The sequence below is a fragment of the Delphinapterus leucas genome, chromosome 2 (genome assembly GCF_059928025.1).
Source record: "Delphinapterus leucas isolate spDelLeu-1000000601 "Yukka" chromosome 2, BTC_Dleu_Yukka2, whole genome shotgun sequence".
NCBI classification, from domain to species: Eukaryota; Metazoa; Chordata; class Mammalia; order Artiodactyla; family Monodontidae; genus Delphinapterus; species Delphinapterus leucas.
The window spans coordinates 99,698,745-99,714,901 of NC_143130.1; the positions used below are offsets into that span (position 1 = coordinate 99,698,745).

A 16,157-nucleotide genomic window follows, 5' to 3' on the forward strand; every position below is an offset into this window, starting at 1 on the left:
TAATTTTCTAACTAACCAAATATCCTACATGAAGATTAGTTTAAGAGTCAAGGAAAAATTAAATAGTGACAAAATATTATGCAAAAAAGATTATATAGAGTTTTTTTACTCCCTTATTAGATAATTAAACTCAATCTAAAATATATAAAGGTTACAGGAAATTAACTATAAGGTAGGATGGTGAGAGATCACGGTAATATAAAATCCATTTTGCTAGCTAAATAAAGTTCTATCCATTAACTTAGTTTTCAGATATAGAGCCTTATTAAAATGTTACTACCTCTGAAAATGAGTACATGAACAATTCATAGCGCCCTTGACTAAAGCAAATGACTTTGAACAATAAATGTAAATCACAATCCTTTTAATCATTTGGCTCAAAAATAACCTTACTTAATTCTAAAAAAGAGTAAGTTAGTCAAGTATTTCTCAGTGGCGAAGAGAAAATATGATACCTTTTCACTTCAGATCAATTAGGTGTCACCTTTCTTCTGCCCCAAAGCATGGAATCTGAGATCTTTTCCTCTTATAATCACAAACCAATCGTGAGGTGAGTTTTATGGGTTTTGTTAGCAACCTAGCCTATCTGAACAATAAAAACTGTTACGACTAACAACTCTGGTTGGAAAAACACTGTAAAAATAATCTTAAAGCAAATGTAAGCTAACATTAAAAAAAAAAAAACAACCCACCTAACCGGCTCATTAAAATAGTTAAATAAAGAAACCAAATGACATTGTAAAGCAATTATACCCCAATAAAGATGTTTAAAAAAAAAAAAAAAAGAAAGAAACCAAATGAAAAGAACATTCATACCTTACTGCTGCTTGGTTTTTTTTTTTTAACTCCTTAATTTTGAAGATTTTTCTTCAAAAAACCTTTCCTACCAACTATGTATATGGTCAAAATTGTACTAAACATCAGGGATAAAAGATGAGCAAGATATGATTTTAAATCCAAACAATGATGTTATGAAACCTTTCAAAGATAAGTATGAAATAGAAAGATAAATACCTTTCTGATGATTTATAATACTGATAAAGATACTGAATTGCTGAAAGCTGAAAGTTGTCTACCAGCAAATAATCAAATGTTTAGTATAGTTATTGGAACAGAACAGGTGCTCAAATATTTACTGAATGAATTAATAAGTACTCAAAATGGAGAGGATTTCCACTCTGATATTTAAAGTCTTAAAGACATTTATGATCTAACTAACAGTCATTACTTCCTTGGGGTTAAAATAGAGAATGGGTTATTCTTTTAAAGCCATTTTAGTTGTCTTTGCAAATAATCACTAATAAAGTAAACCTGACATAACCACTATCATAAACTATAGTCAACTTGCACTCAAGATAATTTCAAAATGTTTATGTATGTCAAGCCCATAGGTGGTTTACAAAACAATAATGTACTTTGTTCCTAATAAAGTGGTTAACTGAATTAGAATACTTTATAACCTCCAATACATTCCAAAATAAGAATGATGTATGTGAAAACTTTAGCATATCATGAAATAAATGGTACTAAAGTAAACTTAAGAGTTTTCTTTGGTAGTTTAATTCTGTAAGTTGATTCTTTTTTAAAAAATTTCACATTTTGCTAGCATCTCAGTATCCCCCAGCCCCTTTTGGTATAATTAAGGTTAATATATTATACATACATAATCGGGCTCAGAATTTTTTAAACTAATAAGAACTGTGTTTTTTTCTACCTGAACATACTTTTAGTTGTAAAGGGGCTAGGGCTATAAAACCAAGATATAATAAAATCTATTGAAAAATGCAATTTAACCTAAGCTAGATGTATCATCTAAAAAAGTTGAGAATGGGAGCAAGATAAAATGAACATGACTATAAATGTTAGCTTTCATTCTACTCATCTTCCTTTTCTGCTTATGTATTGGTTAGCTGTTGGTGCATAACCACCAATTACCACAAAACTGCAGCTTCAAAGAACATTTACTATCTCATAGTTTCTTTGAGTAAGAAATTTGGGAGCAACTTAGCTGAATGGTGTTCCTTAAGTACAGTTCCTCTCGTTGTGAGGACCCATGAACTGAACAGACAAATTATCTGCCCTACACACAACCAAAATACAATGGTAGGACAGGCAGAGGATAACTGTTATAAAACTTCTGGTTCAGAATAAGAGAAAATGGAGTCACTGATCCAAAGTAATTCTGTAATCAAGGTGGGAACACGATAGAAGTTCCTTGAATATGGGAATAATTCTCCATAGCTCTTGGCTCTGCCCTTTGAGATTTTGGTTCTATTTCTGAGTTATCTTTCCGTTTTAAGAAAGGAAGTCCATGTTTACAATGTAAAATGTTTTTCAACCTGCTTCTTGCCGGTAAAATTCTGGGGATCCAAGGGGCCGCTCCTCAGACTGGTAATATTTCTACTAATTAACTCTTTTGAAAACTTTGTGGGTCTCTTGGGAATCTTACTGGGATTCACACTCTGTTAGACAAAAAGCACAGTCACAATTCTGAGACAAACTCTTCTCTACTTTAAATTTCTGCTGAGGACACCCTTAATCTGCTTTAAGCCCTCTTACTTTGATTGAAAGGTTCTCTGAGGCTCACATTACATCTTTCTGAGGTTTTAACAAAGGATTTTATAGTCACACCACTGGCTTCATCTTTAGACAAACCTATTCTGAGAGTGCCCAGGATATGATCTTTGCCTGGAAGCCATTTCCTAATTTTAGCATAGTTCGACATATTGAGACGATGAGAATTTTCCAAACCACCAAGTCCTGGTTCTTTTTGTTTGCTTAGGAGCCCTTCCTGAGCCTATTTCTCCCATCCACGGCTTTACCATAACCAGAAGTAGTACATTTTCTACTTCACTTATTACTACAGGTGACAGTGTTGCTAAACTTTCTGCTACTATATACTAAAGTGCTATATATATACTAAAGTGATTTCCTTTCTTTCAGTTTCCAATATGGTGTTCTTCATTTTCATTTAAGACCTCATCAGCAGTCTCCTCAAAGGCTTAACTTTAAGCTTCTATCTACTGTCCCCAAGTTCAAATTATATGCCACATTTTGAAGTATTTGTTATGGCAGCACCTCATTATTATGGGTAGCAAAATCTCTATTAGTAACCAATTACCCCAAACCTAGAGGCTTAAAATGAAATTTGTTATTTTACAGTTTCTGTAGGTCATGAATTCAGGAACAGCTTAATGAGGTGGTTCCAGCTCACAGTCCCTAGGGAAGTTACAGTTAAAACATCAACCATGACTGCAGTCATCTGATGGCTCATTTGGGGGTGAATGACTTGCATCCAAGATGGCTCATTAACATGTTTATTGTCACAAAACTTCAGTTCCTCACCACAAGCACATCTCCATAGAGTTGCTTGAGTGTCTCCATGACATGGCAGTTGGCATCCTCCAGTACAGGGGATCTAAGAGAGCCAGAAAGAAGCTGCAATATCTTTTATGGCCTACCTTTGGAAGTCATACTCTTGTCATTTCTACCATATGCTCCTTATTAAAAAACAACCCAGTAAGTATAGCGCCCACTCAAGGGGAGGAGAATAAGATTCCACCAAAAGGAATATAATTTAAGAATCTATTTTTAAAACACCACAGTAAGTAAAAACCAAGAACTAAAACTTGATATAAAAATTGCTCTTAGTGAAATTACACTTACATGGAAGCCTATTTTAGAGTCTCTAGTGACAATGCACATTTTCTATTTTATTATGAAAGTAAAAACCAAGAAAGTGCTTTAGTGTATAATGAAGCTAAAATATAAATAACTCTTTTAGGTGTGTGTGTGTACGTGTGTGTGTGTGTGTGTGTGTGTGTGTGTGTGTGGGGAGAGAGAGAGAGAGAGAGAGAGAGAGAGAGAGAGAGAGTGTGTGTGTGTGTGTGTGTGTGTGTGTGTGTGTGTGTGTGTATATGTAACCTGCTGGACTGGGGGCAGTGGAGAGACCTTACTATGAAGCAGAGATCCCAAGGAGCTAACAACAGATTAACTACTCCTTGCTTTGGTTATACAATAATTATCTCTACTAGCCATTGATGGCAATATGCACAAAGTCTTGCAAACAATTAAGTCCTGTAAAAGTTTTTCCTCTATACAGTGCTATATATAGAAATGAAGTAAAACCAAAGCAGAATGTTAAAAAATTCTTTTTAAAGTTGAATTTTAACCAAATTTACTCTCTTCACAGGGAGCAATTCAGAAAATGTTTCCCCATTTCCAGCTCCATATTCTCATTGATACCAGAACAGAACTTTAGGAAACACTTAACTATAAAAAGTATACTTATTTTGCATTTTATTACTTATTTCTTATACCTAATTAACTGAAACTGAGTTTTTAAAATAATAATTAACCATCAATAAAATAAACAGATTCGTATATTAAAACACAAATAAGAACTCTTAAATGTACAATAAGGATAATGGGTTAGGATACATCTATTGAAAACAAATTAGATAGACACAAAAAAATTGTAAACTTGAAAAAATATTTAAGGTTACAAAATATCATTATGTATTTAAGTGAAAAAAAAAGCTAAAGAATAATGATATCATAATAACACATGTGTACCCATTTATTTGTCCAGAAAAAAACTCAGAGGCTATATTTAAAAATACATATGGGACTTCCCTGGTGGTCCAGTGGCTAAGACTCTGTGCTCCCAATGCAGGGGGCCCAGGTTCGATCCCTGGTCAGGGAATTAGATCCCACATGCTGCAACTAAGACTTTGCATGCAGCAACTAAAGATCCCATGTGCCACAACTAAAGATCCTGCATGCAGCAACGAAGATCCTAAACGCGGCAACAAAGATCTTGCGTGCCGCAGCTAAGATCTGGAGCAGCCAAATAAATAAATATTTTAAAAAATATGTATGATGGTTATCATGGATGGTAGCATATCTATGTTTTATTTTTTGAACTTTACTATATTTCTCAAATTTTCAGAAATAAAAACCATTTTTATTTTCTGATTATAAATGTACATAAAACATTTTGCCATGTCCTTTAGGTGATGACTATTTTTACAATAATATGAATAATTGATTATTAATACAAGGTATACATATAAATTTGGGCTCTTTCACTATTCTCCTAAAAGTATTAATACTTTAGGAAATTAAAAGTACTAAAAAGAAAGCCATATAGCTCAGAATCCCACAATCCAAAAGTAACAAATTTAACATTTTAGCTGAGTAACAATGGGTGACAACACCATATAATTATCTGTTTTTACTACTCAATACACTGCAAGTAGATTAATAATAAAATTTTTAGTGGTCGCATGACAAAGATACCTTAATTCTACCATTTCCACTCCATTTACATAGCTTATTTTTTATTATCAATATTTCATACACACACACCCAAAAATCTGTGTATACAAATTTTTTGTGTATCTCTATTTCCTTAAATTGATTCACTGGATCAATAGGTATGAATATTTTTTTTTTAAGATTTTTTTTTTTTTAAATGTGGACCAATTTTAAAGCCTTTATTGAATTTGCTACCATACTGCTTCTGCTTTGTTTCGGCTTTTTGGCCACAAGGTATGTGGGATCTTAGCTCCCCGACCAGGGATCGAACCTGAAATATTGGAAGGGGAAGTCTTAACCATTGGACCACCAGGGAAGTCCTCTTTCTATTTTTAAGGGTTTTAAATACATTATTACCAAACTGCTTTCTAAAAAGAATCTACCAATCTATATTTTCTAGCAGAGCACCAATCTGTCAACCTCATGGAAAGACACAGTCTAGGGTAATATTAATTTTTAAATCTTTGATAATTTCATAACTAATGTTAATTTATGCTACCTGCTGATTACTAGTGATATAAAACAGAAGGGTGTCCATATGCTTATTAATAATTTGAAATTACTTTTCTACGAATTTTTAATACAAGTACCTTGCCTATGCGGTGGGGTATCTGTGATGGTTAATTTTATCTGTCAACTTGGCTAGGCGATGGTGGCAAGTGGTTTGGTCAAACACCAGTCTAACTACTGTGAAGGTAATTTTCATATGTGACTAACATCTAAATCAGAGACTCAGAGTAAAGGAGATTATCCTCCATAAAGTGGGTGGACTCATTCTGGAAAGACTTAAAGAAAAGACTGAGGTCCCCCAAGGAGGAAGGAAGTCTGCCTTGAGGCTGCCTTCTGACTCAAGAGCAAAACATCAACTCCTGCCAGAACTTCTGGGATGCCTGCCTACCTGCTTACCCTGTGAATTTCGGACTGGCCAGTTCCCACAGTCACATGAGCCAATTCCTTAAACAAACAAACCGAACAAAATCAAGTCCTCTTTATACATATTAATAAATACATACATATATATGTATATATATATATACATACACACATTCTATTGGTTCTGTTTCCCTGTATTTCCTGACAAATACAGTGACCAGAAATTTCTTAAGAATTTATATGAATTGTTTATTTATTAAGGCTAGTGATTTCCTCCACAACCTTTATGCCTAGAAATTCCTTTTAATCCAAACTACTTACTTGTAAGTTGTCTTCTGCTCCTTCAGTTTCATTTTTAAATGCTGGGCATCCTAAGAAAATGGGTAAAAGTTAATTAAGCATAGAATTTTTGTTTTAGATTTTAGTATTGCTGACTCATTGATAATATCACTATGATACTGTAGAAGACTAATCAGAGATCATTCTGGACTGCCTGGTAACCAGTCAGATGTTGGTCACTCATACTTGCCCCTCTGTTAGACAAACAGAGAATAAAGCAATTGTTTTCCTCTTCTACAGGTAAATTTCCAGTTACTTACTTAAAGAGGTGTTTTCTGTGAAAGTACGCTATCTCTGGCAAGCCCTGCCTCTGATTTCTCTCAAATACTGAAACTGCCAGGAAAAGTATATGCACCACACTCTTCTGGTGTTTAGGTAATGCCCACGTGATTTATTCATTTTTTCTAAGTACTCTGACCCAGGAAACGGTATTAGTACCCCCAACTAGGATTTTAGTAGCTTTAGTAAGGAAAAAAAATGAGCCTTAATCCACTGTTGATAGTCAATAGCCAATTGTTGCTATTGACTTTTGTGTACCAATGCCTCTATATAAGTTTTCATGGCGTTCAAGAGTGCCTTTAGTTCCAATAAATTAATAAGGAAGGATTTACCTTAGCAAAGTATTCTGAGTTTATGCTACCCTTGAGACATAGCTATCATGGAGATGAAGAGAAAACTGCTCTATGGAAAGGGTGCATAGTTTATTCTTACTGTCATGGGAGGCTAAATAAGAAAATGGGATTGCTGAAAACCTATACAGTGGCTGATAATAATGCTAACCAGTACGTTTTCAAAAATGTTCAAAAACAATGAGACAGGCTGAGTACTGTAGCCTATTCTACCTGGCTAGGTGTTTGTAAGCTTCTCATTAATTTTCTTTTAAAAGGTTAAACCCAATCTATCTGATCCTAGTGAAAGAAGTATGTTCCTATGGGGGTATAAATGTGGGCGTAAAAGTATTCAAAACTAAATATTCCAGCAACCATGGATAATGATTTTCTTTTTAAAGCACTGGTTCTTCAACACTAACAAAATATTAGAATTAACTGGGAAACTTTAAAAAAAATATACTGATGCCAGAACACAGTCTCAAACCAATAATGACAGAATCTCTGAGGGATGAGGCATCGGGCATCATAAATTTTTTTATTTTTAAGTTTCTTGCAGTGGTTTGAGAACCACAACTACTACTGGAGAATATGAAGATCCATATTCATCTTGCCCCTCCCTGAATTCATGATATATAATCATCTGACAATTCCTCACCACATTTGAAATGAACAGGAACTTAAAAAAAAAAAAAAGGAATGCCTCAGCACCACTCCCCAGGCAGTCTGATTCAAGTGAGCTGGAGTGGGGACCAATTATGCTATTTTTCAAAAGGCTCCCAGGTGATTCAAATGTGCAGGGAACAATGAGAACCCTGATATAGGAAGAATTTATGGGTTCTTGTACTAAAAATGAGTGCTATCATTTCATGGAATTTTTTTCTGAATCAGAAATCAAAGATTGTTTGTTTACCAAATTCTAGTCTTTTAAAGTAGCTAAATAGATTATTTAACTTCAGTTTCACACACTTAGCAATACATATTTGTACTAAGCATTTCCATGTCCTTGCCTATGGTTTGTCTCGTAATTAGTTTATTTCTTCTGATTTTCCTACTAAAATGCCATCTTCAAAATATATGAGTCACAATGTTGTCAACACATTTTCATTCAGTTATGTTGTATAAGAAGGTTATTTCTACTAATAGAGATAATGTTTCTTCTTAATTAGAAAAGCAAATCAAATCTTAGTTATGACTTCTTTGGGGGAAAGAAATGGGTTTTAACGTGATTTCTTTTTGTTTAATTAAGCACAGGCCAGTCTTACATGTAAATATTCTTTCTCCCTTTAAAACCTGCAAGCTTTAGAGTTAATGATCTTAACAGATTGGTAAGATATACAAAGGGATAGATTGGGTTGAGGTCTCTGCCAATCCTTATTAATGAAATCAGATAAAGCAGTAAGGAAGGTTTTGCCATAGAATAACTGGAGTTGACATATATTTGATTATTACAAATTTTCTCTTTATAATTACCAAAACAAGGATATGAGTAACATACTCACGGAGGATTTTCAAAGTTCTACCTGACTGCCGCCCTCTTCTTTGAGCTCTTATTTTTAAAACTTTCAAATTATCTGAAGTGTGCTCTTGATGGGCTCTTCAAGATAATACATGTAATTGGTATATACTGTGATGTGACAAACATAAAACAGATTAAGGAGCCCATTATTTTATCTTCACCTACAGTCAGCTTTCAAAGCCTAATCTCATATCACAAAAGCTGACTTGCTTGAAGTCACTTCTACTATATATAACTGATAAACAAATTAAGAAAACAGTCAAAATAACCTACCTTGAGAAATATCCTCTATAGCTCTTCGAATGCCTCTATCAAAAGCCCTAGCATCAGCAGGACTTTGAAAGGTAAGACCAAATTTCTTGTCATCAATCTTCCAGTGGTGAAATGTTGGAGTGACCTTATTGTAAATGAGGTCTTTTTTAAGCATACATTCCAAAACCACCTGCCAAAAGTTAAATGCCAAAATTACTATACATATATCAAATGCATCTAATGTAGCTCTTAAATACAAAGGCAGGTGAGAAAAGAGCTGTTATATTTTAATAAAAGCACTCCCAACCCATTAATACAGAGGTCTTGCTACTTAACCTACTCACAAAGTCACTCAATACAGAAATTAAGATGGGATTAAAGAAGATTCTGGGAAGATGGCAGCAGGCACCATCTTCTCACCATTCTGGGAAGATGGCAGGAGGCAAGACGCACCAGGAAATCTGTCTCCCTACCTAGACAAAACTGACTGGCAGAATCTGTCTGCTGTGACTATGTTAGAACTCGACAGAGTCTGTTGAAAGCTTGTAACTTCCAGGGAAGACACGGGCAGTAAATTGCAGTTAATTTTGTCTATTTCAGGTAGTAGCACAGTAGCAGCACCTCCTTCATCCCAACTCCCAGCCATAGGGCAGGGAGCCCTGCACATGCAAATTACAGAAGCCATGGTAGGTAAAAAGGACCTTATCCTCCAAGTATCAGGGATCGGTGCTCTCATCACTAATTGCTGCTTCTGATCACAGAGGTGCAGACAAAGAGGAGGGTAGCCATTTGCCACTGTTGTATCTTCCCTCATTGTTGCAAGTTCCTCTGCATCAGAACGAAGTGACTTTCAAGGTATTTAAAAAGCCAGCTCCCTTTTTTATCTGTCATTTATCACTTTTTCCCATGATGGGAGCCAGACATTGAAGACTAGGACATTCAAAAATAACTACATATACAGGAAGAATTAGAAAGTGACTATGCATATCCAGGGAAAGGCTCAGAAAAGACATGAAAAAACCTTAAATTTACACCTCAGGCTGATCCTTGGCACAGAGACAACCTACAACAATCAAAACAAAAACAAAAACAAAAACAATAACAAAAATTAGGAAACTCCAAGGAAGGGAATAATCTGATTTCCATATTACCATATTCCAAGTTACCATATTATGATTTAAATGTCCAGTGTTCAACAGAAAAATCCCAAAGCATTCAAAGATTCTCCATATCTTATTTAGCTCTTTGAGCATCTTTACAACAGTTTTTCTTAATAAGTCTTTGTCTAATGATCTGCCGTTGGGTCTTTTCTGGGACATTTTCTGTTGATTTCTTTTTGTTTCTCTCAGTAGGTCATATAGCAAAGTATGACATAAAACAATGTATGAACAAAATGGAAATAACAATAAAGAGATAGAAAATCTAAAAAGAAACTAAAAAATTCTGAAGCTGAAAAGTAAATAACTAAAATGAAAACTCCAATTAGAGGGATTCAAAAGCAGATTTGAGTAGGCACAAAAAATAAACAGTGAACTGGAAGATAGGACAACAGAAATTAGAGTCTGAGGAGCAGAAAGGAAAAAGACTGAAGAAACACAAACAGAGTCTAAGAGACCTACAGGCAGCATCAAGAGGACCAACATACACATCGTGGGAACTAGAAGAAGAACAAGAAAGGGGCAGAGAGAATATGTGAAGAATGGTTGAAAACTCCCCAAATTTTATGAAAGTCATGAACATAAACATCCAAGAAGCTCAACAAACTTTGAAGAAGATGAACTCAACAGGCCACACAGAGACACAGAGATTCTTCAAAGTAGCAAGAGAGAAGTGAATTATCACATACAAGGAATCCTCAGTAAGAACATCAGCAGATTTCTCTTCAGAAACTTTGGAGGCTAGAAGATAGTGGGTGGACATATTCAAAGTGCTGAAAGAAAAAACTGTCAACCAAGAATTCTATATTTGGCAAAAATATCCTTCAAAAGTAACGAAGAAATTAAGCCATTTCCAGATAAACAAAAGCTAAGGGAGTTTGTTTCCACTAGATCTGCCCTGCAAAACATGCAAAAGGGAGACCTACACGGTGAAATAAAATGACATAAGAAAGTAAATTTAAGCCATATAAAAGAAATAAAGGTAAATATAAGGACAATTATAAAAGCAATATTTTTAACATTGGTTTGAAACTCTACTTTATGTTTTCTATAAAATTTAAGAGAGACTATTACATTTAAAGAAAACAATGAATTATTAGTGTAAAAGCTAAGTATTGCTGTAACTGTGGTGTATAACTCCAAATATTGTTTTCTACAAAATTTGAGAAACTAATACATTTAAAAGAAGTATTAATTTATGTTTCTGGGCAAACAGTGTATAAAGATGTAATTTATCAACAAATGAAAGGGGTGGGGTCAAAGCTGTAAAGAAACAGTTTTTGTATGTTATTGAAGTTAAGCTAGTTTAAATCCCAATTAGTGTTATAACTTTAGGATGTTAAGTGCAACCTCCATGGTAACCACAAAGAAAATAGCTATAGAATATAAATAAAAGGAAATGAGAAAGGAATTTAAACATTTTGTTACAATCAACTAAACACAAAGGAAGATACGAATGCAGGAAATGAGGGAGAAAAGGCTACTAGGGACACACAAAGACAGCAAAATCACAGAAGTCCCTCCTTATCAGCAATTACTTTAAACGTAAATGGATTTAACTGTCCAACCAAATGACAGAGATTGGCAGAGCAAATAAAAGCACAACCAAATACACAAACAGGTTGAAAGTGAAAGGATGGAAAAAAACATTCCATGCAAAGAGCAACCAAAAAGGATCAGGGGTGGCTATACTAATATCAGACAAAATAGACTTTAAATAAAAACGGACATTATAATAAAAATATTATATATTAATAAATGGTTCAATAAGGCAAAAAGATACAACAATAAACATTTAGGTACTTAGTAACAGACCATCAAAATATATAAAGCAAAAACTGACACAACTGAAGGGAGAAACACAGTTCTACAGTAATAGTTGGAGATGTCAATACCTCACTCACATAATCAACAGAAGAGCCAGACAGAATATAAAGATATAGAGAATTTAACATAGTAAACCAACTAGACCAAACAGACATATACAAAACACTCTACTCAGCAACAGAACACACATTTTTCTGAAGTGCACATGGGATATTTTTCAGGACAGACCATATGTGAGGCCACAAATTAATCTCAATATAATAAAAAATATGGATATCATACAAAGTATCTTTGGCCACAATAAGATGAAATTAAAAATCAATAACAAAAGGACAACTGGAAAATTTTTTAAATTTTGGGAATTAACCAACTGATCAAAGAAGAAATCACAAGGGAAATTACAAAATACTTAGAGAGCGAAAACACAACATATCAAAACTTAGAGCACACAGCGAAAGCAGTACTAAGGGGAAAATTTAGAAACACCTGCATTAAAAAAAAAAAGAAAGAAAAATCTTAAATCAACAACATAACTTGACAATTTAAGGAACTAGAAAAGAAGAACAAACTAAACTCAAACCTAGCAGAAGAAAGGAAATAATAATGAGGGCAGAAACAAATTAGAGAGCAGAAAAATAATAGAGAAAATCAATGAATCCAACAGTTGGTTCTTCAAAAAGATTTTAATAAGTCCTTTAGCTAGAAGGACTAAGAAGAAAAAGAGAGAAGATGCAAATTGACACAAATTATAAAAATCAGAAATGAAAGTGGAGACATTACCATCAATTCTACAGAAATAAGAAGCATTATAAGAGAGTACTATGAACAACTGTACACCAACAAGTCAGATAACCTAGATTTAACAGACAAATTACTAGAAACATAAAACAGACCAAGACTAAATCAGAAATAAATAGAAAATTTGAATAGATATACAGCTAGTAAGTAGATTGGATCAGTAATTAAATGTCTCTCAATAAAGAAAAACCCTGGACCTGATGGCTTCACTGGTGAATTATATCAAACATTTAAAGAACTAATACCAATACTTCAAACTTTCCCAAAAGATTGAAAGAGTAAACACTTCCTAACTCATTCTATGAGGACAGCATTGTGCTGATACCAAAGCCAAAGACATTACAAGAAAACTATGTATCAATATCCTTTATGAATACTGATGCAAAAAATCCTCAACAAATGAATGCAAGGATGGTTAAACACATGAAAGCTGATCAATGTAATATCCTACTTGAACAGAATAAAAGGGAAAAAAATCCACATGATCATCAAAATTGATGCAGAAAAAGCATTTAACAAAATTCAACATCTTTTCATGATAAAAATACCTAACAAGAACTAGAAGGAAACTACCTCAACATATTTGACAACAGTGCCAAGACCATTCAGTGGAAGAAAGGAAAGTCTTTTCAACAAATGGTGCTGGGAAACTGGATGTGCACAGGCAAAAGAATGAAGTTGGACCCTTATCTAACACCACAGGCAATAATTAACTCAAAATGTATCAAGGACCCTAAGCAGACCTAAAACGATAAAAGTCCTAGAAGAAAACAGGACAAAAAATGTCATATGTGAATGTCAATGTCATTTCATGACATTGGATTTGGGAATGTTTTATTGGCTATGACACCAAAGGCACAGGTAACAAAAGAAAAAATAATGGTGCACTACTAATCACTTCTTCCCAAATCCACATGCAGTGACGTTATATTGACTGAAAACTGCCACGGTGGGAGTATGTTAAGCTATAAAGCATTTCCTCTCTCCAATCCCCCCGCCATCCCCCACCAAAAGCTGATTGTTAAATTTTACCAGCCTGTCACTGAATATCTGTGATAGTTAAGTCTTGTTATTCTGAAATAAGTAACAAAGAAGGTAACAAAATAATGTCCTACTTGCTTACAGGCAAAGTGTGTTAGCACTTGGCATTTAACAAAGATTTAACTATCTGTTGCAACAATCATTTTGCAATAATAATAATAAAATTCATAAATATATTAGGTTTTGGAATTCAAGAAGTTAAAATTGGCATTATGGATTACTGCAACATATTTACTGTATTCATAAACAGTGGGAAAGAGATATGTATTTTAGAAAACTGCTAAATTGCAATTGTTAAAAAAGAGAAGGACATAAAAAATGGAGTTTGGTCCTACAGTCATTATTACATGAAAATGTCACTAAATTAATCTTTAATACATGAAAATATTGCTGAATTAGCTCCTCTCTGAAACTTCCCAAAGTTGTTTTCCAACTATTATCTGTTAGATAAATAAAATTTCAATGTGATGTATACTCATCTATACCACTTATTTACAAATGGCCATCTATTTTTTTATAGAGGTTCCAAAAACACATAGAAAAATAAATTTTTAAAATGAGCTTTAAAATACACTGAGGAAATGGTAAGGATAATGAACTAGTTCTTTTTTCTTTTTGCGGTACGCGGGCCTCTCACTGTTGTGGCCTTTCCCGTTGCGGAGCACAGGCTCCGGACGCGCAGGCTCAGCGGCCATGGCTCACGGGCCCAGCCGCTCCGTGGCATGTGGGATCTTCCCGGACCGGGGCACGAACCCATGTCCCCTGCATCAGCAGGTGGACTCTCAACCACTGCGCCACCAGGGAAGCCCTGAACTAGTTCTTTGACTCATACAAGTACCTATTCAAGAATGTGTTCCACCTAAAAGTCATACAAATACTGAGGTTGCACATCATACACATCATGTTGGTACAAAAACAAAATGTCACCTAATTATGAAGTAGATGTCAATTTATGTCATTAACTTTTATCTACAAAGTAACAGTAGGAAATAAAATATATCTTACTGTTCATAGTATGTATTTAACGTACCATTAAAAATAATTATCATTTAGGAAAAGGCTACAGGAATAGGTAATGAGAAAGAAAAGTGCAGGTAATCTACTGACATAATCACTCACCATCTTTGCAGATAATTTAAAAACTATGCTTCCTAGAACATTCTGCATCACTCAGCATTTACATAATTATCAAAGCCTCCATATCTAGGGCATAACAATTTCTCATCTAAGTCACACAATATATTAAAAAGTTGTTCTGCTTCTGACTTTAAGTAGCATTTAAAAAATAAATGCATTCTCATCACACTAAAGACAATATAAACCACACCTTTATTAAGTAATAGGGATAACAACTGTCCATCTCAAATTTTTTAAAAAGATCAATGAGATTAAAAAGGTGTTAAAAAAAAAAGTAGTTAAAAGAATGTCTCATAAGGCTTCTACCTACCATGTGATCAATACTAAATCTGCATTCCAGAAAAAACAAAAACAATTTTAAGAGCTAGAAGGATTCTTAAAAGTTAGTGAATTATGCTGCCTCCCATTTCCACTGCCTCTTCTCAACTATATCAGAACAATGTGCTCTGACTTTAGTTCACTGCAGTTTTCACTGTATTAATTCTGTATCTTAAGATCACAGTAATATTAACAGTAACAGGCATACAGGAAGCAGATTCAAAGTTTACCATATCTATGATTGGAATAACTAGCAAACAAACTGTAGAAAATGGCAATTACATTTTTGCCAAGATATTACAGTCAACCAATCCAGCACTGCCAGGTGAATTATTTATGCTGTTGGAAAAATAAGGTAACCTGATAAATTACTTCTGGCCAGTAGGGAGAATTACCAATAAAGTAAAGTAACAGGTGTTCTACAGGCCTGAAGTGGTTACATCTCTCCCAGAATACAAGACCTGCACTCACTCTTAGAACTTTTTTACAAGAGAAGATCTAGTACAAAATGAAATGAATAATTTTAAGTTCTGTTAAGACTACCCTAAAAGCAACTGCCAGAAGCCATTAAAAGTTAACCGTAAAAATAGTCTGTAAACAGTTGTCAAACTTGAAACACATCTCTAGCTAATTCTAATTATTAATTGACTATACTTCTTTCTGGGGTTAAGGAGTGATGTGAATTTCATCAGACCTCCATAGTAACCATGAAGGACATGTATAAATTAGAGAAAGATAAATTTAAAGTAGACTAGTGGCGCTGCCCTTATTTCTACCCTAAAGAAGACAGGTTATATATTAAATTAATAAGCAGAAAAGATATGGAGTGTAAATAACAACTGTAAAGTGAATATTAAGTGTAAGAGTGACTCAACAAGAATAACTACAAAAGAATATGCTGCCCAAATAACTTGACACCAATAACCACTAATGGATCCACTAAGCACGTGGCTAGTTAACGAAGAAGAA

The 16,157-nt window shown here is 34.1% G+C and overlaps 1 protein-coding gene across 3 annotated transcripts in view; it reads right to left on the minus strand.

The window, feature by feature from the left end:
* SPRED1 (sprouty related EVH1 domain containing 1) overlaps positions 1-16,157 on the minus strand; it is a 120,218-nt gene that overhangs the window by 39,651 nt on the left and 64,410 nt on the right. For all 3 annotated transcript variants that reach the window (XM_089907389.1, XM_022587513.3, XM_022587514.3), the window contains exons 3-4: positions 8,932-9,100; positions 6,514-6,563 (exon numbers count right to left, since the gene is read on the minus strand). In XM_089907389.1, the coding sequence (XP_089763515.1) occupies positions 6,514-6,563; positions 8,932-9,100 (219 nt within the window). The remainder of the gene's footprint in view (positions 1-6,513; positions 6,564-8,931; positions 9,101-16,157) is intronic.